Genomic DNA, 25,459 nt, shown 5'->3' with positions numbered 1-25,459 from the left:
TACAATACATCAACTTACTAAGACACAGTGACATCCAGGAGAGAGAAAGATAGTGTTATTATTTTGCATTTATGTATGTTAATATAGGAGAAAAGATGTCCTTCCATGGAAAACATTTCAGCTACTTACGCTTACAAATGCCTTGGAATTAGGAGGTTTGGGGCAGCATGATGGCTTTGATTAGTGAGTGAGAGAGCTGGTAGTTAATGGTACCAGAAATGGAGTGAGCTGTTAAGGGCTGGTATCCAGGTACCCTCTCTTCCAGAGGCTGGGGAAACTGAGACCTGCCACTTTGACTGGCATTGGATATTGATCTCTAATCTGAGTATGGCCTCAGGGCTGGTTTTTATCCTGGTGTGGGTGCTGCAAACCAGGAGTAACCTCAGTGAACACAAACAATTGAACCCAATGCTCACTGGGAGAGGGTCACTGCTGTGGCATTCCTTGTGTCTGTCCCCTAGGGACTTTTGGAAAACAGCCATGGGGTGAAGACTTGTGTTTTCAGTGGGGTCACTTCTGCTTTGCTCCAGGGCAACTTAAGAAGCACCAGGCCCAGAAACCAGCCACATATAGACCTTGTCTCTCTTCTGGCATCAAACAGAATTTGCCATATTTCCACCTAAAGCTGATGCTTTTCTTAGTGACTTCGTGGCTCAGAATAACTTAATGTGTTAATTTTTTTTTTCTCTTTTAAAGCTGGTAAAATTGTCCTAGAGGAACAGAATGCCACAATGTAAAAGTGTAGGAATGGATTCTCCTCTGATGGAAACAGATATGGATCCAATGGGATCAAGGGTCTTGTGTGGAGTCTGTGGTAGGGACAGCATTTTACATGGGTGGAAAAGCCTCAACATTTGTTCACAAAGGATAAACTCAAATACTACCCAGGATCAGAAAATTACTTAGAGTGGCATTTCAATCCATTAAAAATTTTAACTGTACCTAAAGAGGAAAAGTAAAGCAATTCCAGTAAAACGCAAATACAACCCCATTCCCCATATGGATTAGAAAAACACAGAATTAGACTGTAGAGGAAGGAACTAAGAGCGCTGGTTATAGGAGGAATTTAATGTCATCCCTGACGTTAACTGAGTCCTATCCAGAAGAAAAAAAAAAGGCATTTTAGAGGAAAAATCATATGCATACTGACATCAGTAAAAAGCTCCTCTTGACTTCTTTGAGAACATGAATAGGCCTAATTTCTTACTTGGGTTTCTAAGAACAATTGAGGTTTAGATTCTCAAAGCTTTGTGGGGAGTTTAGATACCCAGTTCCCATTAAAATTAATTTTATTAAATAAATTTTAATGGGAAACAGGCACCTCACCCCTCAAGGGCCTATAAAATCCTGGGCTAAATTATTCAAGCTGGAATAATTCAAGTATTGAACTTGTGCTCTTTGTTTTATTCTTGCATGAGACTGGGCTTTGAGGAGAGGTGCCATGTCAGTATGGTGAGACTCATCTGCTTTTCAGCCATCAGTTCTCATTCCCCTCAGCAGAATGGGCCTCTCTCCTGATACCACAAGAATTATTGATCCCAAATCCAAGGATATATGTAGAGGATCAGAGTTACCTGGCACTGTCCTCTAAAAGGGGTTCACATTGTGTAAGCAAATGATTAAATGCAAGGTTGGGTTGTCAGAAAGCAGGCTGTAATTTAGGTTTCAGCAGAAGATCTGGTTCATGTCTGTAAGCACAGATTGTTTTTCCCATCAGAAGTGTGAGTCTGTGGTAGAAGGGGACATTCAGTCCTCCCTGTGCTGCTGCTCCCCACTAACCCTGAGTCCTTCCTGCTCCTGCACGACTGGGCAGTGCTTACTCCTGCTCTAGGAAGCAGCTGTGGGAGTGTGAGCTGGCTTTTATGCTCATTCCTGCAGCGTGTTGGGAATTGCTGCACTTCTGTCAGACTCCCAGCTGCTGCTTGTGAGAGCTGTGCTTGCAGAGCCCCTTTGCAGTTAAAAGAAGGATGTACCCACATGTGCATTTTGAGACTGGGCAGGTTGAGAGGAACCAATGGAAGATAACCTTTCTTCCATTGGTTTTCCTGCTAGTGCTTCTCTAACCTTGTCCATCCAGTAGAAAATGCCAGGTAAAACTGCATGGATCAGTTCTAGGTTTGGTGCCAGTGGTGGCTTTCAGGGTGAGCAAGTCTCCTTGCCCAGATGCACATTCTCCAAAGCCATGGATGTAAAAGGGCCTTTTGAACTTTCTTGACCTGTTTCCTGTTCTGCCTGCATAAACGAGTACTAACTGAAGAGTGTATTTAGCACAACTCAAAGACGTTCATTTAAATTCCAGCTCTCTCTAGAATCCTGACTTGTCCTGCTTCAGGATTTGTGTGTGATGCCTATGCTATTTCTGAATAGAAAAGAGACCCACAACTAATTTATCTTCCATTAAAGGAAACCTCATCTGTGTAAAAAAACCCATGTCATATTTGTAGCCAAGAAGTCTAGAAAGCTGACTGCTGGTCCTAAAACCACTTGCTATTTGTTAATGTCATGGGCTGGACTGTAAACTGGTTTAAATCAGTGTAGTTATGCTGGCTTCGTGGAGCAACACAAATTTATACCTGTCAAAGATCTGGTCCCACAGGCAAGGAAATAGATTCATGAGTCTAACCACAATTATTGAGGCATAAATATTATAGTGGAATTAACTTAATGGGGTCATTCTGGATTTGTTTTGGTACAACTGCTATTAAAATGTGGCCCAGAATGAATCACTGCTGGTAGGAAATCAGATGGCTATTGAGAGGTTAATTTAATGTCTGTTTCCATAGATCTTCCCTATTCCAACATTCTGTGCTGTATTAAAGGTTTTAGGTAATACAGTTTGTTGGCATATACTGCCATGAACCTACGTAAATTCACGCCTACAAGAGATAATGTCTTTTGTCTCCTGTTTAGAGAAGCCCTTCAAGGTCAGAGTTTGAACATCTTTTGACAGTTTGTTGTAATATTATTTGAATAAACTGCATCCATCTGTTTATGTATGGTATATGATAAAAATGTAAGAGAATTGGTGCTGTCTGGAAGCAGAATACGCATCAGAGATATGTTTCATTGGGATTTCCTTCATTTATTTTCCCTCTGGAAAACTCTGATAATTATTAGTCCTTTTTGTTTATCAATATCTGAGAACATCACTTTCATTCCAAGGCAGTGACAATAAATCTTCCTCCAGATCTTACAGCAAACTAATGGTCTATCTTAGGGCACAAACAGGAATAGTTTTTTGCCTTTATCATTATACTTGTGAATTACTTCTGTAAGGCAACTGAGGGACCATAAGCTAGTCCTGTTGGTTTTATTGTGGCCATTTGCCAGTGGGTCTTTGCCACGATATTCCATAACATCCTGGCAATGTCCCATCCTATGACTGATCTGGGTAAGTGGCTGGGGCAGGGAAGCTGCAGCAAGGACATCTCTCAGCTGCTCCTGTGGTCTCTTGAGCAAAAACAGCTGCAAAAGCATCTTACTAGGTGTTGGTAGCAAGACCAGCACAGGGCAAGTGTGGTGTTGCTTCACCTTTTCATCCTCATCTGTAATTTATAACAAATATTCCTTGACTGATGTCCAGGATCTGGGGCCTGTGCTTGAATGCCAAATAACTGTGGAGATGGGAACTTGCTCCTTTGCTTGGAGTATTGTGCAGTGAAGCAATTTCCACCAAGGACAATTTTAATTAGGAAAAAAGAAAAATAAATAAAAGAAAAGAAAAAGGGCATCTTAAGAATACATTGTAATCATAATTGGGTACAAGAGGATATAATTTGAGAATCAGCAGATTAGCTGTTTCCAATGTTACTCCATGATCCCATTTTCCATAAAGGAGAATCATATTAGAGCATAGTACATTTCTGGGACAGCCTTTTCAGAAATCCTGAGCCTTGACCTAGCTGTTCTCTGAAAGGCACTGCTGGGCACAGGTACCAATGGAAGAAAGCTGGAGGGGTAGCTGTGAGCCCATGTGTAGCTGTGCTAAAAATAACTAGACAAAGGCACAACCTGCTTTGTGTGGGTTCATTTGTCTTTTGTTCTAGGCTACTATTTCAGCATAATTAATACCATTTTCCCTGTAGAACCTGGAGTAGTTGTTAGTTACCTTTTATTTTGCTAATTATCCATAATGTGCAAAACTGCCAAACTCACAACTCCTGCAAAAAGAGCAGAGGTCATCTTGCACAAGTACCATCAGCTGGTGCCAGTGCTTCTGTTTGTGGTGTTGCCCACCTATTTCAAAATTTTATCTCCTCTATCAACTTGATCTGCAGTAAGATCTGCTGGGTAGGTTAATCTGCTCCCCCTGTTCCCTAGCACTGCTGGTTGTGCATTCATGGTGCAAGGAGAAAATTTCAATTGCACTGACATTTTCTTTGTGTTATCAAAGTTGTGGCTATTCCTCTATCTTGTCTTGGATGAAAAATGACTGTGCTGCTACTGTTGTTATTGGAAAAGCTTTTCCCATCCCTTCGTTTGGAATACAGGAACAAAATTCTTCTGTAATAAACTGCACGAGGACATCATCACACAAAAAAATGTCCTTGAACATCCACACTTTTGACTCTGCTGATACACCCAGGTGTATGGCCGTTTCCTTTGGATGAGGAGAGCTGCCAGTTTGGGACTTTTTCTGTGTTAACACTTCAGGTTTATCTTCATATCCTCACTTGGTACTATTAGTTTCATTTGTTTATTTCTGCTTTTAACCAGAATGCACTCAAATATTAACATTTTTCTTAACATGTTTGAAAGAAGCAGAGGAATTGCCATTGCTTGATAACATTTTTGCAGCATTAATTTTTTTGTGTCAAATACAAGTATTTTGGTTTGAAGAGTAATATACATATTTATATTTAAATCATTAATTAAGGGAGTTCGACTCAAGGCCAAATTTTTTTAAAATGTAAGCATTGTGGATGCACATGGAGTCTGGGAGAGGCTTTCTTAGTGATGGAAAAAATCTCAAAAAGGAGAATCTAACCTCCTAGCTCCCTCCTGTGGGTTCCCCAAGGGAAGAACTGTGTTGAACAGGTTAGGGTGACAATATCTGACCCAAAAAATGATAACTCTTGATATTACAGAGGAGCTACTCAGGTTCCCATCCTTCAAATGACACTGGAGGAGGACTCTAGTTTTTATGGGAGTGCCATTCTCTGTGAAACAGAAAGCTCTTGTGAAGCTCCAGATCTCTGAGGGTCATGACAGACTCTGTAACCTGCTGTGCAGCCAGCTGTGCTAAACCTTTGGGCAACAGCAGCTATCCAGGCTGCCTTTGTGGTACAAATACCTGGCATTGTCAAATTACCTTGACTTACTGCCTTTTATGATCCCAGAGACTTCTGCTTACTGATACCAGAAAGTCAGTTCTGCTTTGCAGTATTTGGGTTGAATTGGCTCAGAAAGGTTTTTCCATGTAAGGTCTATTTAACTTCAAAACAAGCAATTTTGTAAGGAAACCTAGAAATAGAGCTTCGAGCAAATGCAGAGATTAGATCTTCTGCCTGCCGCCCACTGGAAAGATCAATGTCATGTTTTCTGTATATTTAACACCTAATAATCTTAAGTGACTTGTGCAGTCAGCTGCAAAGAGATCACATGGCAGTGTTAGCAAATTATTTCCTTAATCTGATAATCTGCCGAGACATCCGTGAGCTGCACACATTGCACTAATTACAGAGGGTTCAAAGTCATCCTTAGTTATTTTGCCCAGTAGTGTAAGCCCTTTACTGCTAAAATGGAATCAAAAAATTAGCAATTATTACACCTACATACGGTTAAAATGGAGAAAGCTTAATTAAACATTTAGCATAGTACAGGGTTGCAATATTTTCAAGGTTTGTAACATTATTTGGCTGTTTTCCATGAGAAACCCACACTGTATAGTCATAAGCTAAATTTACTGAACCACTTAAGGCATGACCATAACCAATTTAAAGAGGCTTCAAAACTTTCTGATTCTTTCCTGCAGGTATTGACTAACTGCATCTTTGACTGTACAATAAACATTTCAGGTTTCACTGTCAATACGAGGTTAATACTGAGCTCCAAAGAGTGAGTGTGTCCAGTCTCAGCTCCTTGGCTCACCAAGATTGTCCTTCCTGTTATGGCTACAGAGTGAATCAGTCAGACAACTTTTGAATACAGGGGTTTAGCAAGAGTGGAATTCCAAAATTAAAAAAACAAAACCAAAACCAAAAAAACCCCAAAATTCAGGATTAAAATCAAAATAATCTTCCCTATCAATCTGTGGAAAAATAGCAGTTAGAGAGCAGAAATATATGTTCCCAGAAACCACTACAGTTTTTGCTGCTCTGCCTGTGAATTACATTGCAAAACACAGCTGGGTATTTACAGACTTTCCTTGATGATATTTGTGATTTATTACAACTGTATCATTCACTTCTGAAACAAAAACACATTATTTAGACAGGTGCCATATCTGTTTCAACCATAAGTAATTTCTGGTTTTTTATATTCAGTGGAAGTTCTTTTATTGCCATTATTTTATGAAGACAACAAAATATTCTCTGTAATATTTTTCTTGTCAAGACAAATCGATATGACAAAATTTGGTCAAGTCAAATTATTTTCCCTAATGGGGGGATGTGGGGGTAAAGCAATGAGACATACATAAAAAAGCAAATTGAAGAAAATACTTTCCATTTACGTCCTGTTATTACTTTTCATTCGTTATGTTGTCAGAGAGGCAGGGACATTACAGCTGAGAAGGGCCTGTCGGGTTCTGCAGTCCATTTCCCAACAATTCCATATCCTTGCTTATTATCATTGTCTGGGTTTGATGAGTAATATAGCATTACCTCTGCAGAAAACTTTTCCTAGTAATAGTTTTGTGTCATGCCACATAGTAAATAATAACAAGGGCCTTTGGGTGGCTGTTCTGATAGAGAGCAGCAGAAATTTGTACTCTGTTAATTTAGTGGAGACACCATTTTGCTGGGGCTGTGGATCTACAGCAAACGAAGATTTATTAGTTTTATTGAGAGGTGGAGAGCTACCTTTTCTTTGTAATATTATGAAGGGAAAAAATGTAATTTCCTGGAATGTACTGAATATATAAGGCTCTGTCATTGTCATCCACAGACAGGTAGTCTAAGCCTGAAACTTCCTATATGGTCAGTTGTAATGGGCTGATTGTGTCATAGCTTTTGATGTTCAAATTCTGTCATCCTCGCTGCCTCACTAGTGTACAAAAAGCAACTGAAGTTTACACAAACTAAACCTGTTTTACTTTCTTTTGGGGTGGATGTATTGCGTGGCTATGACAGAAACAATTGGAAAAATTACATAGCACCTGTGTAAATAATGCTGGATTTTACACTTATAGAGGCAAGTCTTCTCATGATGTAGCTGGATCTTGACCCAAAGCTTGCTGAAATCATATGGTGATTTGGAAGACTTCAGCCTGCAGCTGTCTTTGACATTAAAGGGAAGCAGTTCAAAAGAAATACAGACTCTTAGGCAGCTGTTAGAAGTTTCTCTGTTGGACAATGAAGTTAAAGGCAAAGAGGTTTTGGGGTTCTCATGCACACCCACACATATTTTCTGTCCCTCGTTTCCAGGGTTGCACACAGTTAGTACAGCACTTTGAGAAGGATTATACTTCCTTACTGAAGCAATCTGAACTTACCTCCTTGCTCATCCAACATAACCAAAGTCCTGATACCAGCATCTTTACTCTACATCCCAATAGTGGTAGCAAGGTAAGGAGAGAGAGGGGGAGAAGAGAGAGAGAGAGAGAAAGAGAGATCAGTGAGGGAACACTCAGCCCTTGGCATGGGACATAGGAAGACACAAGAAAAACAGTGAAAGGAATGGCATGGGGCTGATGGCACAATCCAAAGACACCTTATGTGCCTGAACATTGTGTAAGGAACTAGGTACTCTTGATTGTACCATCAATCCTTCTGGATTCACTGGGATACTGAACTTCTGCAGAAAGCACAAAGCTGTGGACCTTGAGATTAAAATAATCACTTTACACAGGAGTAATCTCCAAAAGGAGAAGGTTCATCTCCAAGTTAAATGAAGCAGGAGAAGGGAGGATGAGGTTTTGATACTGTAGGGGGATGTTAATCTCACAGGTGAAATTCCCAGGGAAAACAGACATGACACAAACATGTTGGGAAGGAGACACAGTGGTTTGTGCTCACAGCTCTTGCTGCTGACAGAAGTCAGAAAGCTTACCTACTTGGGAAATCCAGTTTAATGCAGGCTAATATTTAATAGGATTAAGCCATATTTTTTGGCTCAGTGATCTAATAGATATGGATTTGAGCCAAGTTTTAATGCAGTCAACAGACACCTTTAGCATTAATGGACTTTGAATTGAGCTTGAAGGTAGGATTTTCAAAACACCTACACACCGAATCTGCCTCTGGTCCCACAGCTTAGTGGGAATCTTATCACTGCCTTTGCTGGATCCAGGGTTTGAGCAAAGCTGAGCCATGCACAGTTCCCACCTGCCTAAACCAGTGGTAGGGCACCTTTCACAAGTCCAATTTTTATTGTGCATTGTCATGTCTCTGGGATGTGATCAGGTGTCTCTGGTTTCTGGGTGCTGTGATACTAAGCTATATCACACATCAAATTATCTCCTTTTTAATTATGAAGGGGAAACCAGCTCCATTCTGCTTGGAGCAATGATAACATCTGTGAATAATTAATGGCCTGAATGATCTCCTGACTGTTGCATGTCAATAACAGATGAAGTAAATCCTCTGTGGCCTGACAGCTTGACAGCAGAGCTACCTGGACATGTGCAACAGTCATTTACTTGTTTCCATGAACATAAAGCTATCCATGCTCCTGTGAATCAGATAAAGGTGTTGGTGTTGATTTTGCAGAGGGCAGGGGAGATGCCCACAGTCACACAGCTACATCAGGAACAGAAATCTAAAGTCCTGACTGTCCCTTTTGCTTTTCAAGCCACCCTCTCCCTCCTGGAGGCAAATCAAGGGCTTCGTGTTATCCTTTCTGCCAGCTGCCCTGCTCACTGCTCATCAGTTTTTGTGGGAGCAGTGCAGTGTCTTTGGCCATCAGCTGTCCCATCCATGCTCACAGGGTGCTTCCAGGCTCCCACAGCCCACGCTGGCTCAGCCATAAGCCCAACCCTGCCATGCTTGGGGCTGTTTGCTTGTTGCAGCTGGTGCTTCTCTGCTGTGCTTCCAGAGAATCCTGCCTGGCTCAAGAGAGACGTGATGTGCCTCTTGTTTTCTTCTCTGCCTCCCTCTGCACTCCCATTCTTGTCTTTAATGTCTCCATCACTACAGAAACTGGGAAAAACATCACGTGTGCAGGCTGGTTTGCTCCCTCTCTTTGAAAAGTCCCTGTGTGAGTTGCCAGATGGAGAGAAAAGGCCTCCTGCCTCTCCCCATGGTCTGCTGCACCCTGCTGCCCTCGGGTCAGCCATCTACCAGGCACCCACTGCTGCTCTCCCTTCCTTCAAGTTCACACTGCATTTACTGGAATCCCAGCCAGCCTTTATTTTTGCAGCCTTTAGAAACTTAGGGTCCAAGGGTTATCTTAGGTCTGCCAATTTAGAATAAAGAAAACACCTTTAATTATCTTATCTTTTCTGCAGGAAAGGTCTGCTAAGCACTGCTCGTGCAACATTTTTTATTGGGCTTTTTCTATACTCTTGGTACCCAGGGAGGTTTTACCCCCCGGGATTTGTATGTATTTTAACAAACATACTCATGCAAACACAAGAAGGCTGCCTGGGCCCTGAGTCACCTTGTGTTTCAATAAATATGGTGCAGTCTGACGTGGGACCCTTCCAAACATTGAACTTAGAAACCTGTAGTTGGTGCTGTGATAGTTGCTGGTTTTTAGTGTATCAAATATAGTCAGGCTGAGAAATATTTACCTCTCTTTAACCCTCTTTCTCTATTTTCTGATGTTTTTAACACATAAGTAAACTACCTTTATACCCCTAAGATGTCCAGTAACCTGAGCCAGATATGTGCTGAGAGAGGAATTCAGCAATTAGACCCTAAGGTTTGTATTTCATATCAAATCCTTAGAGCAAAATAGGTGAAATTGTCTTTTATTTACCTGATCACCAGTGCCATTGAATTTTATCAGGCAATACTGTATCTCTTAAGAACAGCCTGCCACAGCATAAATACAAATGTGACAATATTAAAGGGTGTGTAATGAATATGCTGGTCTGCATCTGTGGTCTAATCCAAAGCATATTGAAGCTAATAAAGAGGTGGTGACTGAAAAGGATGAGATGTGATTCAGACATCAAGTGACAATCTCCTCCTGTTCCAAATTTCTATTAAGCATTAATTTTCAGCTTTTCCACAGAAAGAATTAAATAAATAAAGTCAATTAAAGAACAAATCACATCTGTGCATTTAAAATAGGTCCAGACTTTTCTAAAAGCTCAGTATTTCTATTTTGACTGATATTTTAGATAGCTCAAACCCAAACCTGTCTGTAAGACAGAACTATTCTAAAATGTGTTCATCATGCAGATGTCTGAGCAGCAGAGAAACACTCAGTGATGACCCCCAGTGACAATAGGCTGAAGCATCTCTGGAAAGCACAAAACCCCAGTGAAAGGAATATAGAGGAAGAAATGTGCCCAACAAGATTGTTTGGGGTCAAACACAGACCTGTTGGCATTTCCTGCACTAGAGGTATCACAGAAGCTCCCCTTGGTCTCGGTGGAGCAGGTGCCACTGGAGCTGGGACAATGTGTAACAGGAGGTGATGACAGCTCTCCTGTGAAGTGCCAGTCCAGGAAAATATGATTTACAGCCTCTGATCCTGAATTCTTGATGACAGACTCCCATCACCATGGGCCCAGTGACTGTGCCTGGGTTTGTGTGCTCCTGAGGGCTCAGGAAGGATTTCCTCCCCACATCCAGTGCTCACCAACATCAGTGATATCCTATGTGGGAAGCCATGAATGGATAGAACTAGTGAGGTCTATCATGGTATGAAATTGTGTGCTAAAGTTCCACCTTGGCCAGGATTAGAGTGTTTCTTCCTTCCTGTGCAATGGAGGAACCTCTTAAGATCCTCCTGTCCTTGTACAGGCAATCCTGTTTAGTTTGCAGTGAAATAAGGATTCTCAAAAAAAAAAATGAAATGTTTAAGGTAGGTCAGGCCAGAGAGAAGAAAAATGCATCTTTCATAGGACCCTACAGAGTTCCTGAAGCAGATGCCATTTTCATCCAGCTGTTAAATCTGTAACAGCCATCTCTTTTCAGAACAATTTCTGACTCTCCTTGTCTTCTCATTGCACTTGAGAGGAGAATTTAGACTGCTGGATTTTGCCATGGCACAGCAAACTTCTCACTCTGTTGTCCCTTAGAATAAAATGGCACTGCATTAATTTCTTATGTTGAGGCACCAAACAGGCAGATCTGGAGTTCCTCTGTTTATCCATAATGCAGGTATACTGCAGATGGTAAAATATATAATATATATAATAATTCTGCACATGAGATGACCCTTCAGAGCAGGAGGCCATTACTTCCAACTTACCACATTAGGTGAAAGAGACCCCATAAATTTTAGGAAAGTTGATGTCATTCAATCTTTCACCTAAGCTCTAATGTTTAAATAAAAGCAAATGATTAAGCAGTACTGGTTTAGGGTCTGCATCATTTATATTAAGCAGATGCCCAGGTTCTCCATTTGGCCACTGGCAAAGCTATTAATCAAAGAACCAGAATACGTGATTTTAAACCTCTGGGCTTAATTCAGCTCATAGATACTTTAGTCTGTCAGTGCTTCAGTGAAGCCAGTTTAACAGCGTAACTGGGAATCATTTTGGAGGCTTTAATATACATTATCCTTAGTCTTCTGTAATAGCTTTTTAAAACTTTTTCATTATGGTTTTGTTTTTTGGTTTGTGGTTTGTTTGTTTGGGGTTTTTTTTGGTGAGAGTTTCACTCAGAGTAAGTCAGCAACAAAAGATGCACTAAAATTTGCCCAGCACTTTGCAGGGAGTTTGCATTGCTGTATCATTTCTTGTTATTGCTGTTGTTACATAACTTAATTTCCCAAGATGGAAATAAAAGTAGGAAGAGAATTGGAATGACTTCTCAAAGGGCTTGTCAGTCCCTCCAGGAACACAGTGTGTTGAGTCCTATCCTACCAAAGGCAGCTACTCAAATTTTGGTTTAGCCTGAGGGGTGATTTCCCTAACACTATGAGGGGGTGATGTATCAGATAGAGAATCCAAATTCTAGAAATCACATTCCCTGCATTTCAGAAGATATCCTGAAAAACATATATACACTCTCAGTTATGAGAAGAACACATAAAATTCCACTTCAATGAAGAATTTTGCTTTAATCAATATGGATTATAGAGTGTTTTTTGAATAAATTAATGCAGACAATTATGTACCAGGACAGGCTGACATTGCTAGCAGTTCCCACAGACACTAAAGAGAACTGCCAACACCCTAAAGACACAAATGTGGTCAAAGAAACATTTTTTAGTCATCCGTAGTAATGAATTTGCTCAACTCCTGCTCCAGGTTCCCTGTCACCCTGTTAACTCTCAGATGTCTCTGCACCTGATTAAAGAATCACACACTGCTGCTCTGCTTGTTAAATCAGATCCTCAGCCCACATGGACCTGCCCTTCCCCTGGTTAACACACACACAGGGGTCTAATCCACCACTGGAAGAAGTGAGACTAGAATTATGGATCACATTCCCTTGTGCCAGATATGTATTTCTGTGGAATTACCCTGGTTAAAACATTTTTCTGAGGAGAACTGTTCCTATAGATCAATAGTTACAATAGGTCTAATGATGTCAAAGGGATATTTCAAATTAGCTGTGGCAAAGTTTGGGCCAAACTCTATGTTATTAGAACACTTTTTCCTCTGTTTTTCAGACTGAGGAGCATTTGGCTGTGATAATAAATGTCAGGGTAAACTCACAGCTGGTAAAATGGCATTCTGTGTGTTCAGTGTCCTGCAAAGGGCAGCATCAGGAGTGTAAACATCAGCATTTATAGCTCAACATTTCACCTTTGATTCTTCACCCCAACCTCACATGAGAGACAATTGCCCTGTCTAGATTTAAATGCACAAAACAGCCCTTTTGCCTGTATATCCCTAAGTGCTTTCTTCTGAGCTTTTAGCACTACTGATCTTATTACTTTTTCCTTGCTGAAAACCATTTTTTCCCCTATACTACTGCAATTGATTTTCCTTTAAGGCCCTGGTGTTTGCACTGGAAGATCAGATAAAATTCACAGCTTTTCTCCATGCATGTGATATTCTGCATTGCATAATGTTGCCTCAGAGGTAAAAGTCTTGAACACAAAAATAAGAAGGTCAGCTACAAACTCTATTTAGTCTCACTTGTTCTGCCTCAGTTCATTTTTATTTTATGTTTTGGCCCAAACATTGCACACCATCATCATAAAATATGGGTATTTATAGCACTGAGTGGCTCAAAAGTGCATTGGTCAGTTCAGATTAGCTGCATTGCCTGGGTAGGATGGGCACCACAGAGCAACCCAGGTTTTGGAATCTGCCATTCCAGTGTGGAGCTGCCTTGGGGCAAAGCCATGGCTGCTTTTGTAACACTTCTTGCTTCCCTTGTTGTGCCAGGACTGGAAAAAACAGCTTCTTGCAAAGCTGGGTTATAAAACCAAGAAGCAGTAACATACTTGGTTTTCCCTGCCCATGCTCCTGGGAACAGCATCAGGGCTTAGTCTCCAAACTCTGAACAGTCCTCTGGAGCAAGGAGGGCATCTCCTTTGGGACCATCTCCTTTGGGGCCATGTCCTTTGGGGCCATATCCTTTGGAGCCATGTCCTTTGGGGCCATGTCCCCAGGCTGTGACCTGCAATCCAGCTTACACTGCTGCAGGGCTTCCCTGGGTGGACAACACTGTTGTTCTGTCTCTAGGATGGAACCAAGTCAGTCTGTTTATTCTGTATTTCCCCAGTGTCATGACAGGAATCCATACAAATGTACACAGTAATAAAACTTGAACATGGAGGCATCCTTTTCCTAAGAAAGGAATAGCAGATTTGCTGTATCAAGAGAACAGAGTAAAAAGCATTCTTTCACTGAGAAAGCATATTTCCTATCTTTACCTGCTAGACAGAATCTGCTAAGTGAGAAAGTCTAATTGGATTTTTGGGGTCTATTAAATCAGAGCAGTGCAAATTCAATTTTGAATACTCTCACCATTTGTCTTTCTGGTATAAAATCTCTCATTCCCTAATGCTTCATTCTTTTAAAAGTACCTAGGAAAGGGGATTGGAATAATCAACCAGCTGTTTAGGCCACAGAAGAATTTTAAAGGTCTCTTGTAGTCACATTAGTGAAAACAATATTCAGCTCACTTTAGAATAACTCCCTTGAGTATTCAGTGCTAGCTTTAGCAACTTCTCTATTTGGACAGGAAGATATTGTTGCATCTGAGTAAACACCAGGTCCAGAGAGATGCTGAGCTCTTCCAAGAAGCGGTACAGACCTACATAAATTCATTGGTAAATTCAGCAGTCCCAGTTCTCCTCCCACTTTGCCATTTGCCGTGATTTCATACTGAAATTCCAGTGGCATTCACAATATGCTGGCTCAATATGTTAGGAAGACTCAAGCAGTGCATAGGCCACACAAATACAGCTCAGGAGAGACAGGGCTGATATTTACTGATAGCTTGGCCCCGAGCAAATCACTTCCCTTTCCTGCGCCTCTCCTTCTTCCCACTCATCATCTGCCTGGTCTATTTAGATCCCAGGCATTTTGGGGCAGCAGGCTCTCCTGCCTTGTGTTGTGGGGGTACTCATGAGACTCTCTCCCATGTTGTTGAATTGCTTTCAGCAGGAGCTGCATCCAGCACAGAATTGACATAAAATGGTGGTTAGAATTGGTGTGTCCAGGGAATTGAGCAGCAAAAAGGGACAGATTGCTCATGAGAGAAGAGCATGTTTTGGCTGCAAGAGGCCCGGATCTGAAGTGTTTGTGGAGGAGAAGTGATGCTGACTATGCTGAATGACCCATCTGTCTGTCTGTACATGGAAATTTAATTTTGTCTCCACTGGACTCCATTGATCTTCACAGTGATGATTGATTTCAAGGCCATAAAGCCTAAGGCTGGGATTGTGCTTGTTTCTGAGCATGGGACCTGATGTAATTTTCTTCCCATTGTCTCTGCTGGAGACTTCTCTGGTTGTCAGGAGTACTGGGACTGTCAGTGCTGATGACCCTGATTACAAATGTCACCAGCTCCAGCACCAGGGCTCACACAGTGTCTGAAAATAAAATGTCCTGTCAGGCAGCAGCAAAGTTTTCCACCACCTGATGGCTGAACACTCAAAACTAAACTGGGTTGAGATTTTCCAACTCTTAAACCCCTTTTTTGTGAAGAGGGTGAAACACAGCCTGGTTGAATTGGATTTTTTTTCCCCCCCAGGCAGGTATTAGCTGTAAGGATCAAGCTGGGGTCCTCTTCCTTAGCACCATGGAAAATCAGAGAACTTCTCATTCCAAAGCAGTCAATCTAGGACATCTCAGGAGCCTTGAAATCCTGATAAATATTTCAGAGATACATAAAGAAATGGCATTTAAAAGCTGTGCTGGCCAATGTTCTATAAATAGCTGCAAGCATTTATGGAGAGGGAAGTATTTAGAGATGACTGGGAAAATGGATTGAGGGCCCTTCTCACCTTCCCCTCTTGCAGTGCTAGGCCAAGGACAGGAGAGTGGTGCTGGCACGAGGCTCCTGGAGCTCTGCAGCAAACTCTGCAGCTACTTGTCCCTGACTCCAGGTCACCTTCAGAGGCTGTTTCCTTGGTTTATCTCCAGCGTCCTGTCTCAGTGGATCCTCAGGAATGGGCAAACCAGTGCCTTGGCTGCACTTGGCAACCAGGGAACAGTGTCTGGCATGGCCCTAGTGAGGGGTCATGCGAGGGATGGGCAGGGACAGAGTGGCACGTAAAGCCATGGCCATGCCCTAGTGGTGTGAGTTTTAAAAAACCACTTCCAGTGTCAGGCTCTCCATCACTTTTGCTCACAACAGAAGTGCAAATAAAATGCAAGTCCTTACCTCTTCCACAAGCTGCAGCATTCGACGGGTGCTCTCAAGAGACTGAAAAAAATAGGAAAAGACACTGAGATTTGGCAAGTTACGCTTTGCAATGCCAATGTGCAGACTCATGCTGACAGGGTGTTTTTCCTGCACTCTTTCTGTCCCCTCCAAACCAGGCCATCAGCAAGGCACTGGTGATCTCTACATCTCCAGCTCAATGGATCACCAATGCAGCAGTTCCCAGCACACCTCAAGGCAGCTGCAGTCTCCGAGGCTCATGCTCCCCTTGCTCAAGCACTGCTGCAGTGCTGCTCGGAACAGCAGGTGTTTCACTTTAAAAATAAAGCCTGTGGTTTTCAGCTAAGACTCTGCAGAGACCTAATTGGTGACTTCTAACATTTAATAGGTTTGACAAATCGAAGGAATCCTCAGAAAATATTAAATTGCTGCTTTTTGCTCTGAGGGCAGTCAAATCGATGCACAAGCTAATACCTAAACCGAACTCACGATCAATAAATTCCCTGATCTGGACTAAACACAACATTAAATTTTACCCCAGCTCATTCCATTTCCAATTCCACTGTCAGTGTAAAGCTGATGGAAAAGAGCTCTAGAAATCATGCTTTGCCAGATCAGCTCCTATTTCTGGCTGTGTGTTTCACACCAAGCCCAACCCCAAGTTCCCAGTTTAGCTCTCGGTCTCACTTCATCAGCGAGCTGGTCAGCACGCCGCTGCATTTCTTCCAACTCATTGCGCATATCCGCGTCTTCCGCCATTTTAGCTGTGGGGGTGTTTGGGGACGCTGCAGATCAAGGATTTGCGCTCAGCTGCTTTGTGAGCCTGGAAGACAGCGAAGAGGAAGAGAAACAGTGTGGTTAGGAGCCATGCTTAAATGTCAGCCCCACAAAAGTGCTTTATTACATCAGTGTCCTCACCCAAACTCTCGCTCTGGATAGTAATTCCTGTGTAGTAGAGAGCGAATCATCCCTTTTTTCTTAACCTTTTAAATGCAATTCATATGGAATCTGGAGAAAGGAGATGTTATTTGCTGCCAGAAACAGTCTTGAAACCCATTCATTCCTCTTTAGAATTAAAAAGCTTAGTGTGAAGGAGATCGAGGTCAAGCCTCTGCCCCTCATGTCCTGTGTTTCAGCTGCATTGCTTCGAGGGCTGGATGCTCAGCTGAAACATTTGCAACGAAATTAAAGACAATGAAACTTTGCGGATTTTTATCAGCTAATGACTTGTCCACCATGCTATATTTCAGGCTATGAAATAATATTTACAGCTAAACTGGGAGAAGTCTACCTGGGAGAATCCTTCATTTCAGGGAAAGTGACAGTAGGACCTAACTGGTATTTTCAACTTCTCCACAAAGTGGGTCAGATTATGATCTTGGTTAACCCTCTCGATACAGAATGACACCCCTGAGCTGGTCCTAACCAGAGGTCAGGATGCAGCCCATTAATCCTCATTTGGGTAGGGTTTCTTTTTTGTTAAAAATTCGAGCTAGCTCTGATTGCTGAGCATGACTCGATTAAGAAAGGCGGGCCCTCCTACCATCTGTCAGGTCTTAATAACAACAACACTGGCTTATTTCTTTGCTTGATTCAAGCATGGCACATTGCAAATTACTGCTCGCTGAATGTTAGATTTGTTCATTGCAGGAAAACCTAATTGCAGGTGCAGAGGAGGTGGGGAAGTTGTGGGGGACTGCAAATAAACAGCCATAAAGCAGATGCCATCATGCTCAATCACAGAGGGAGGACAAAAGCAGCGCCTCTCAGCAAAGCTGCTCTAGGAAGGCAGGATCCCGGGGGCTCTTTTCTGTCCTGTCTTTGTGATATGTGCAGCCTTTATGGAACAAGATAAGTCAGGGCAGAGCTTGACTCTAAAAGTCCAGCAATAACAACTCTGTTTAAATGGAAGTTACTATATATTGGAGATTAAACTATTCCTCATTTTGATGGTGCTCTCCATCAGGACATGAGGAGTATGGGCTCAACAGGTACAGCTGGGTGGAGGTGATATTTACTGGATCACACCCTGTTTGCTTAGAAGGGTGTAAGGGAAGCAGACAGCTCCTTCCATTTCCTCTGCAGCTTCAGCAACAGATTTGCCGTTTTTCTTATCTAAGAGGGAATATGTGACCTTCATGCTTTCACATTAGCTGTGCCCTCGCTCATGGTTGCTTTTCCTCTCTGAAGCTGCAGTAGGAAGAAATCCATTGCGTGGAGTCAGCCCTGCAGCTACTGGCATGGCATTCTACTTTCATCACTGAGCGCATCGCCACATTCTTGTCAGAGGGAGGCTGACATTTTGTGATGGGTCACACCATGTGTAGGAGCCCAAATGTCTGCTGGAGAAGGAGACCACCTGCTCCTGCCAGCTGCATGGTCACAGCAGTGAGAAGGACCAAGCTTAGGCAACTCATCTTCAGCCCTGGCTGATGAAAAGGCAGAGCCTAATTTCATGGCTAATATTCAGGCTGATATCGGATGCTTCAAGGATTCGCACAAACAGCAGGAAATGAGCTTTACAAAAAAATGGTGCATTCGGATATTTAGGAGGAAAAGATAAACCAGGAGCTGCTCTCTTCTTGAAGGGTATGTGAAAGTGTGGGGATACTCTCAAGGCAACCCCAACCTTCCCACCCTGCTGCTGTGCACATCACGCAGCTCCAGGAAGACACTGCTCCTGAGACAAAACCCAGCATTGAAATATTTCTGGCATAGGCTCTGAGCCAGAATACCAGGATTAAGTCTGTGGATCTACTTCTTGAGCATCTAGTTAAAATATTCTCCTCTACCTGCATCCCTCCCTACAGTTGTGCTGCCACTACAGCAGCACTGAGCTTTAGCAAAAATCAGGACAATATGTATTGGACTTTGGGGCTATCTAATTGATAAATACATATAGACACAGCAAGTGTTTCTGTGCTGTGTCTGCGTGGTAATGCCTCACTAGCTGTAAAGTGGGAGGTCATGCATCAGTGAGAGGGTGGGATGCTAACAGGGGATTTGGTTCATTCTCTAAGCATAACCAGTGCGAGCTGAGTGATTACACACCTGTAATCAAGTGGAGGTGAGATGAGGGCTTCTACTGACAATAGCAATTTATGTATTGACTGTAAGTCACTGCAGATAATAAAAATTGTGCAGAAAATGGTGTTCTCAGGTACATTACAGCCTGATTTTTGATGTTTTCATTATTATTTTTTTTATCATGAACCAGCGATGGTGATGCATGGTGCACAAAAAAAAAAAGAAAAAGAAGCAATGTGGAGAAACTTTCACAGAATCACAGAATGGTTTGGGTTGGAAGGTTCCTTGAAGATCATCTCATTCCAAACTCCTGCCATGAGCAGGGACACCTTTTTAGACCAGGTTGCTCAGAGCCCCATCTAGGCAGGCCTTGAACACTTCCAGGGATGGGGCATCCACAGCTTCTCTGGACAACCTGTGCCAGTGACTTACCACCCTCACAAGCCAGAATTTCTTCCTAACGTTTAATCTAAACCCACTCCCTGTCACTTTGAAGCCATTGTCCCATGTCCTGTCACTCCATGCACTTGTGGGGGTTTTTTTCAGAGTTACCCTTCTTGGTTTGTTAGAGCTATCAGCTGGCATCTTAGTGACAGACACGTCTTATTTTGCATCAAGCTAAAAAAAAAATGTCAGAGCTTGTAACCAGAGAGATGTTGTGCAGCAAGTGATCGAACTTGACAGGTTTATTGAGATTGTTTGGTATTTGTAAAGCACTTAGAATGGATTGAGAAATAGCAAAAAGCATTCTTCCAGACAAGTCATTTTACATCAAATTTTAGTCATAAACAGAAGTGCCCTGCAGCTGTGCTGATTCAACTTTATTTAATAGAAAACCATGCCCAAGAATCAATAAAGGTTACTGATTTGCACACAGTATTATAAAATACATATATTTTGTCTACGGCAGAAAATGTGTTTAATTTTTTTTACAGATTTTGCCATTTCTAATGTGAAAAAGGACAGATTAGAGATAAAATTTTCCTTGAAAAGTCCTGTTTAGGCTAAAAGGCCATTCCAGTGTCATAAATTTCCAACAACAAATGCTGTTACTAATAAAAAGGCTGTAGAGAGAAGAGTTATGTTTTAAAGGAGATTATTGCTCTAAAGTACAAATTAACATTAACATAGAGTTTTCCCTCTGAGGTATTTCTTATGAACACCTATGTGCAGTTCTCCTGATGTTTTAAGACATTGAAAATGAATGAATCCAGGAATGGTCAAGAAAAGTTAAACCATGATGGATTTGCTCTTACTGATCCTAGACAGACTTTGAAAAGCAAAAGGTATGGCTCGGGCCCAATGAAACCTGCTTTTGTTTTAGTAGAACAGAAACAGGCCTGAGATAGTACTGAGGACTTGGGGTAATAAATTCCTTGCAGAATTTATATTTTTGGTAGTAGTGGATACTTTGCATTCTGTTCTCATTCAAGTTAATTTGAAGCAAGTAATAAAATCCTATTATTGCCTTAGGAACCTCTAACGTAACTGGAATAAATTCTCCAAAATGTACTACTTTTAACTTGAAATACATTTTATTTCATCTACAGTCCCTGCCGAGATGACAGATCAGAAAACCAAAGCAGGGCTGTAATATGTTAAGCTCTTTAGATCTAAAACTTTGATTTTAATAAAAAAAAAGGTTGCTACAGAAGTTACAGCCACTACATTCACTTAACTTGTGTTTATACTTTCAATAATTGCCTATACAGATTCAACCTCAAAATTTCACAAGGGCCCTGGTTTTTCCATTTCAGAAAAGGGAAAGGAAATGCTCTGCATTCACACACAAACATTCGCGGTGCTCTCTGAAAAGGAGGAAAAAGCCCAAACATTGCCACAAAATACTGTGTACAGCATGTTCCAGGCTGTGCTCTGTGTCTCCTCCACAATGCAAGTAACTCCAGGCACTGGGGTGATTTACATCAAATTCCCTGCAGATGGTCTCATACCTTACGCCAGTGCTCATACAGAGGCACTACAGACTGAATGGTAGAGGAAAATACAAAGAGACTGGCTAATGGAAAGTCATTGCCTATTATACTTTGAATTCTGCATCTGCTGTTTCAGTAGGACTAAGATGCAATAAAGAATCCTATAGCAAGAACATTATATAATCCGTATGGAGTTATACTGACGGCTAAGAGAGACCTACGTCTGTCCCCAGAGGAAGAGAGATATAGTGAGTGACCTTTGAAAGCAAATATTTACTTCACAGTGGTATAAACACTTCAACGCAATAAATACAGGAAAATTAAAATGCTGAGATTTACTGGGGTGAAGGCAACGCAGCAATAAAATGTTCTTTTTTAAGCACTCTCCCTGTTATTAAAGGACACATCTATTCTTCCCGTGGATATTTGTAGCCAGAAGACGACTGCATTGGTGTACTTTGCTAAAAAAGTCAGAGTCGCTCAATCCCACTCTTTGTGCCTCTTTCTTGTAGGATTGAAAGAGCATTACCACCGTGCTGTGATGTTCACAGAGCCACAGAAAACCCAAAGAGACACATTGAATCTAGTGTCTCAGGAGGGATGTTGAGCTGTTTAAAGGTGGGAGTTGGGTTGCTGCTATTCTCCTTTCATTTTTAGTGTGGCTGTTGGTAGAAGGAGAAACACTGTCAAAGAGGGAGATGGAATTCAGCTACAGATGAAGGGGGTTGTCCTTGCTCCCCAGTGCTGCCCCTGAGTGCCATCCAAGGTGTATTCAACCACAACAGGAGCAGGCACAAGGCAGCTCTGGAGCTCTGTAGGATCCTCCTGTCATGGGGCACATCCTTTGTTCTGCTGGGCCTCCTCAACAGCTACCACCACCCAGTGGGGAGCTCTCTACAGCTCACTCGTCCAGCACATTGACAGTGTATTTACCCACCTTCACAAGCCTTGCCTAGAGGGGCTTTTGGTGGCTGGATAATAGGAAATGCCCTGGCATTAACCCCAAAGCTCAGTCTAGACCAGAAACTGCCTGCTAACACCAGCAGGGAATGAAATAACACCAGTGTGAACCTGCTGCAAAAGGATGCTTAGAAACCATTACCTGTGTGTGTTACTGACACCAGCAGGTTCCCCCTGAAATTGTGTTGAGGATGGAGTGCTGGAAGGCAGATCCCAACAGAAAGCCAGGAAAGTCATGTGTGTGCTGCCCACAGTCGGTGTGACAGTCATCAGCTGGTGAGACATGATTTAAGGGAGTTGGAAACATAATTTTTATAGATTGTGAGCTCTCAGCAATAGCCTTCACAAGCTCCATCTTTTCTGACTTCTGTCATCTCCATCTTCTTTGACCCAGAGCTTACCACAATTAATACTCTCTATAACTAAACATGCCCTGCTTTTGCTCTTATTGTAATTTAACTGTTCTGAAAGCACTTGGAGAAGAAATCAGATAATTTTGTAATGAAAAATCCTATTAAATATTTTTACACTGTGGCTTAAAATGTAACAATGAAAAATTAGTCAGAGTTGTTATTTAGATTTAAATTCTAAATAGATTTGAAATAAAGTCTTGAGGAAAGTCTGCTTTTCACCACAATTCTCCACCACATCCTATTTCATGGATCTAAGTTATTCACAAGCTTTTCAGCAAAGCTCTCATTTCCAAAGAAACACCTTCATAACTTTTGTGTTACAGATTAAGCCAAAAAGGTGGAGCTGTGTTTCTGTAGGGTATGTCAGCCTTAACCCATGTCACAGACACCTCACCTCTCTCCTGTGCTGTCCTACAGCATTTTGCTTCAAGCCTTCAGCCTCCCTTCTGCAGCCCAGGCTGACAGAGTACAGTGATAATAACAAACTTCACTCTGATTCTTGCATGGTATTCAATAAAGAATGCCTACTGGTGAGGCTTGTCAGGGAGTGACTTTGGAAAAGAGAGGCCCTGAGATCTTGCAAATCTGAATTCAGGAGAAGTGGGTAATTCCTAGTTTGCTCCTGTCTTCCTGCATTGCCTTAGGCAACTTATTTTACTATCAGGGCTTGCTTGCCTTGCCTGAAGACAGGTCTCTAGAGCTGTGTGAGGTGCAGCAGGTGTTTGGTTTCCTGCTGCTGGCTCTATCCATCAGCACTGTGCAGATCTCCTGGATACCTACTAAAGGGACTGCTGGGCCATGTTTAACAACTAAATCTGTCTCCTGTCTCCACAACACAATAAAATCCTTCTTTTCCTTCCTATCCTGTCGTATTTAAATTGCAGGTGTTTCAGGGTGTGGACTGGCACTTTGCCCGGGGTCCAGGACAACTGGGACTGCTGGATAAATGCTAGTGAGCATGATGTTATATTCTCACACAGCACCTCTGCCACCCCAATACAAGGCAAGTCACTGTCACCCTGTCAGCTGTCAGACAACACAGCTGCTCCACGAGGCTCCTCCAACACACACACATCGCTTCACCAGCCTCCAGCACCAACAAAAATAAAACAGACCAGCCATTTTGTAACAATATCACCTCAGGGTAATAAAAACTTGACTTTCTATCAATTTTACTGCTAAAAGAAAATCTCTTTGAAGTCATTTTTACACCTATGTACCCACACGGGGGGATTTTGGGGTTTTTTGGGGTTTTGGGTTTTTTTTGGTTTTTTTTTTGTTGGCTTTGGGGGGTTTTCTTTTGTGGGTTTTTTGTTTGGTTGGTTGGTTTGGTTTTGTTTTTGGTTTGGTTTGGTTTGGTTTTTTACTTTCCCAGAGCAACAGAAAAACATTTAGGGCAAAAATGTTTGTTCTGTTAATCTGGGAGAGCAATCAGCCAGAGAGGTGGAGGGTGAAGAAAGAAACCTTCTTAGGGGGAGTGGGCACCACATTTGCTGAGCAGAGACCTAGATAGAACAGACTGCTGTGAGTCAAATTCCCTGGTATTGCAGCTCCCTGCCTCATGCACCTTCATTTATAATGTAGCAAGCTACATCCTATGATTCACTAAGTTTATTGTGTTCCCACTAGTTCTGAGTCCAGACCCTCACTTCTCCAGCACCCAGAAAACATTTTACTGCTAGCCCGAATTAATTCCCAGCTAGAAAACAGCAGCTTGCTCCTGTGCTGGTGTTGTCCTGCGGCTTAAACTGTTTGTCTTCTTCCCTGCTCTCTCCTTCTCTCTCTCTGAGGTGCATAAACAGCGCTTGTAACCTTTCCCAGCATTTCTTATGATGTGAAAGATGAGCTCTGTTGATTCTTTTCTGGTAGACAGACTGTTTGTCATCCTACCAGCTCTTGGTTATGCCACGTCCATTTGAATTAGTCTTCTCTGGAAAAGGGGGGCTGGCATTTCCCAGGGTATTTTAAATGAGGATATGGGTTTTGCTCAAAGGGTTTAGTGCTTCCCCGTCCTTCCAGGAGATACCTGCTCCAAAATATCCTACAACCTCACTTGCCATTTGCATAGCTGGATCTTGATGGCTCAGGACAAGAAATCCAGGTATTAGTAGAGAGGATTAAAGAAAACGTCTTGACTTGTGACAAAGCTGTTTGCATTCTGAGGCCAGAATCTTGGAGAAAAACTAAAGGCGTCTGCTTAGCTGAAGGATGATATTTCTGACTGTGTCAAGATTCCCAGTAAACTCAAACCCTAAATCCATTCAGGTCTTCACTCGCCATCACTGCAGCAATGATGAGCAGTCAGCGTCTCTTCAATTTGATCCCAACCTGGGTTTCTTTGCACTGCTCCTAAGCCCCTAAATCTGATTAATGTCCAATTTTAGCAGCTAGTGGTGAAAGTCACGCCCCATTTCAAGTTGGAGGAAGTGCCACCACTGCCATTAGTGGGGTCAGAATTGCAGGTGGAGCTACGAGCCAGTGATGCACTGGGAGAGGCTGGCAGTGGGTGGAGAGGTGGGTGTGAGTGTGGAAACACCAAACAGGAGTACTTGGAGTCTGAAATACTTTCCTGCCAGATTTTCTTGGGGCTCTATCTTGTTCCCTTCTGTTTCTCTGAGATGGAACAGAAACATAAAATGGAATTTTTGTAAGACATTTTCTGAGGGATTCAGGAGACAACAAGGAATAAGAAAACTGCATGGCTGGTTTTCCTGGGGAGCATAAAGGATGTTTCCCACCAGGCTCCAGGAGGCCTCCTGCATTTCCTTTTCCAAGGTTTATAGAAAGAAACTGCTCTCTCTGCACAGTCTTCTCAAGAGTGCCCAGAGCTCCTGGTCCAGTCTCCACTCCATATACATATCCAAGCCTCTTCCAGATGTCCTGGTTTAAGTTAATGCTCACCCCTCAGCATTCCAAACCAGAATGATCTGTGGGTGAAGGGTCTCTATTTGCACCTTCACAAGCCAAGAGGAGCAGCCCCGGTGGGAACAGAGAAAGAGAGCTGAGCTTCTGCCTGAGGGCATTAAATGAGTAGCTGTTCAAAAGACCTCACTCCACA

At 42.3% G+C, this 25,459-nt stretch overlaps 1 protein-coding gene across 2 annotated transcripts in view; it reads right to left on the bottom strand.

Annotated features, from left to right (window-relative positions):
* SNAP25 (synaptosome associated protein 25) overlaps positions 1–25,459 on the bottom strand; it is a 61,610-nt gene that overhangs the window by 12,312 nt on the left and 23,839 nt on the right. For both annotated transcript variants that reach the window (XM_085054006.1, XM_085054005.1), the window contains exons 2-4: positions 16,755–16,890; positions 16,068–16,109; positions 7,655–7,703 (exon numbers count right to left, since the gene is read on the bottom strand). In XM_085054006.1, the coding sequence (XP_084910132.1) occupies positions 7,655–7,703; positions 16,068–16,109; positions 16,755–16,826 (163 nt within the window). In that variant the 5' untranslated portion in view covers positions 16,827–16,890. The remainder of the gene's footprint in view (positions 1–7,654; positions 7,704–16,067; positions 16,110–16,754; positions 16,891–25,459) is intronic.

Source organism: Lichenostomus cassidix, chromosome 3 (assembly GCF_008360975.1).
Source record: "Lichenostomus cassidix isolate B80296 chromosome 3, HeHo_3.0, whole genome shotgun sequence".
NCBI classification, from domain to species: Eukaryota; Metazoa; Chordata; class Aves; order Passeriformes; family Meliphagidae; genus Lichenostomus; species Lichenostomus cassidix.
The sequence above is the reverse complement of the archived record's forward strand: the minus strand, read 5'-3'. Positions and strand labels throughout refer to the sequence as shown.